Source organism: Perkinsus marinus (genome assembly GCF_000006405.1).
Source record: "Perkinsus marinus ATCC 50983 genomic scaffold scf_1104296972058, whole genome shotgun sequence".
NCBI lineage: Eukaryota > Perkinsozoa > Perkinsida > Perkinsidae > Perkinsus > Perkinsus marinus.
Genome location: NW_003201888.1, coordinates 70,851 through 73,787, shown reverse-complemented (window position 1 = coordinate 73,787; position 2,937 = coordinate 70,851). Strand labels below are relative to the sequence as shown.

The following is a 2,937-nucleotide window of genomic DNA, read 5'->3' as shown; positions in this document are numbered from 1 at the left end:
CACAAGTTTATGTAGTGATAGGCGATCGAAGAGAAAGCAGCGACTGACCGATGATTAATATTCAATTGCTCAATGGGGAGTGCTTGCTACTGCTGCTCAGTTCGTGGTCCCCCAACGGTGCGTGCCGGCTATAATAGGAACAAAGGGAGCTAGAGTTCGCGATATTAATGATCGTTATGATACTAAAATAGAAGTGAGTAGTAGTAGCAATGGAGGGAATTTTGTGGCGCAGTGACGGTGTCTTAGGTGTTTACGGATCAGGAGTACCGCTGTGCTTTTGCCACCGATGAGAGTGTGGCTAAATGCGCTCTGTGGAAAGAGCGAATGCCGCTGAGTAAGTCTACTATTCATTATTAACTTCTTTATTGACTCCTTACAGACACTAGACTGAGCAATCAAGAGAAAGTAGCAGAGGCGGCTATGGAAGCTGTGCATGCGATGGTGCATGCACATTATGGTACTAAGTTTTCTTCACTGGTCATTTTATCGTTGGCTCAGATAGCGGGCCGTTCAGCTACAATCAATGTGTGAATTATGAGGCATCAGGCCAACAGCGGGAGGGGGCTCCGTATAGGTCTGGGAAGGGCGAAGGCTCCCGAGGGGCTCCATCGACCCCGAGGGGCGTATATAGTGGAGGTGTCCATGCAGCTCCTTAGTACGGTGATGACGGTCCTTGAGGTCGTTTTTATGATTTCTTTGTCAGTAGTCAGAGTTACTCCTCCCCATACGCTCCCCGTAGTCCATCGTCATCTTGGAATCGGGAGAGTAGTTGGCGTGGTCGTCGGAGCAGCGGTGGCAGTAGCAACAACGCATGGGATGCCTGGTCAGAGGAGTACAAGGGCGGCGCTGGTGGTGGCAGTCAGCAGTGGGGAGGGGGGCGTGGCGAGCCTTGGTCGGCTGGTCGTCATGGCAGGATAACGCAGCGGGAGTCTGTTGACGAGGATCGTAATAGGGAGCGTTGCACGCAGGTGCATGAGCAGTGTTCGCTTTTCTCGGCTGGGCTCTGGAGTTTCCTCAGTGATTATGGAAATTCTGGTAGGAGTTCACAGAAGCTAACAGGAAATCCACCAAATTTTCCTCAGAAATTTCATATTATCACCGACGAATTTAGTTGACCATGATAAAAATATTCCCACATTCTGTGTAGGTACTATGCGGGAACATTTAAAATTCCGATCGAGGAAGCCCGTCGATGAAACACTGGCAGTAGCAGCAAGGATAGTGAGGGATAACGAGAACGTAAGTGGATATTATCTATGATAATGCAGCGTGGTCAATGTGAAAATTCTGAGGAAATTCTGGAGAGTTATTGTTGGTTTCTCCACTTGGATTCGTATGTATTCTTGTGTAATAAGTGAGAAAACTCCTGAGGTCAGAAAAGGAAAGTTAACACATATTTCAACACTGTGATTGACGTGAAAATTCTGAGGAAGTTTTGGAGAGTTATTGTTGTTATTATATATACTTCTTTAACAAGTGAGGAAACTCCTGAGGTCAGCTGGGAAAAGCGAGCATATATTCCTCCGAAACTGTGATTATGGGCTCGCGCCGATATGCAGATGATGTCCATACAAAGTACAGTAGTTATCCCTGACATACCGAGCCACGCAGCTGCCCTTATCATTGGCAGTCAAGGAGCGATGGTAAGGGTGTAGTATCTTTATGCAACCGACACGTTATCATTTAGATTCGCGAGTTGAAGGACTCCAGTGGTGCTAATGTAGTGGTAAAGGATCGAGGGGTGAGTCGGCCCCGTAGGGCGCGTGCTCATGGTCGCTATTAGGATGGCCGACGTAACGTATTGATTTCTGGTCATTTATCGGCGGTTCATGGAGCGATGCTAGCTGTGTGTGAGCTGATACGTTTGGCTGAGGAGAAGAGGAATGTGAGGCGATTTGGGAGAGGCGTGGTATGGGAAGCTCATGTGTGTAGATTCCTGGTGCTATATCACAACGGGGAGGAATGCGGAGCCTCGTAGCTAAAATGGTGGGGGAATCTCCAAGGGCTCGATCTGGTTCATTTTCGGGTTTCAGCTCGCACTTAATCAGCCTGGTCGTGGACTGAGGAAAGAAGAGGAGGCTGTCCATGAGGCAGTAGAAATTGGTATACGGGTTTTGTCCGAAACTGATTGTCAGGAGCGATCTCCTGCTGTAGAAGAGGACAACGTTAAACCGTCGAAGCGAGCTCGGTTGGTGGAGGGGGAGGAGGAGCCATTGTCGACAGAACGGCAGGAGGAGGAGGAGGAGGAGGAGGAGGAAGAGGATTTGGTAAGACGTGTGTGTAGGGATTGAATTCAACCGTTACTGTCATATCGGGTTAGTATATATGTATATTGGTTATGTAGTTATATATTTACTATAGGTCCATCCCTTGTAATTTCGCGGTGTGTGACAGCTGATGAACCGAATAGTTGTTGAAAGCTCTGATCGAGTTCTTCCCAATGCCTTGTGTGAATGGTTCTGATATTCGAATTTTTCACTGAATCATCGTCAAACGCAAAATCGGCTACATAAAATTCCGTACCGGTTTTGACTCGATATTCACGGAAGATGTTCAAAGTGTCTCCCGTCAAGTTCGGTGGTCAACTTCAGTTTTCATCGGCTGAAGATTCACTATTGTGTATAGTGGTATAGCAAGTAGATAGAAACATTTATTTATGTACTATAGAGAATAACAATCAACATATGTCCATGTAGGTGGTCGGCGGCGGAGGTGGTGTCGTGGCCAGTCAGCCCCAGAGTGAACGTACCAGTGAGGAAGCTGAGCCGGTCGAAGTGTGTTCTCCACCGTCATCACCGAGAGGAGATTATGAACAGTGAATATAACGTAGAGTGTTCTGCTAACAGCTATTGTTCGTCACTTGCCTCAAGCATCGTGTTGGTCAGTGAGAGCGGGGCCAAGGGGGGATTAATGACCATTTGGAGCAACCGTCTGTAT

The 2,937-nt window shown here is 47.6% G+C and overlaps 1 protein-coding gene across 1 annotated transcript in view; it reads left to right on the top strand.

Moving 5' to 3' along the window:
- Window positions 1–2,376, top strand: part of Pmar_PMAR025853 (hypothetical protein) — a gene marked incomplete at both ends in the record, with an annotated part of 4,226 nt that extends 1,850 nt beyond the window's left edge. The window contains 9 exons of the mRNA XM_002766702.1: window positions 829–865; window positions 914–945; window positions 1,148–1,239; window positions 1,560–1,643; window positions 1,688–1,741; window positions 1,784–1,885; window positions 1,933–1,986; window positions 2,034–2,267; window positions 2,362–2,376. Coding sequence (XP_002766748.1) covers window positions 829–865; window positions 914–945; window positions 1,148–1,239; window positions 1,560–1,643; window positions 1,688–1,741; window positions 1,784–1,885; window positions 1,933–1,986; window positions 2,034–2,267; window positions 2,362–2,376 — 704 coding nt within the window. The remainder of the gene's footprint in view (window positions 1–828; window positions 866–913; window positions 946–1,147; window positions 1,240–1,559; window positions 1,644–1,687; window positions 1,742–1,783; window positions 1,886–1,932; window positions 1,987–2,033; window positions 2,268–2,361) is intronic.
- Between the last annotated feature and the right edge of the window lie 561 nt (window positions 2,377–2,937).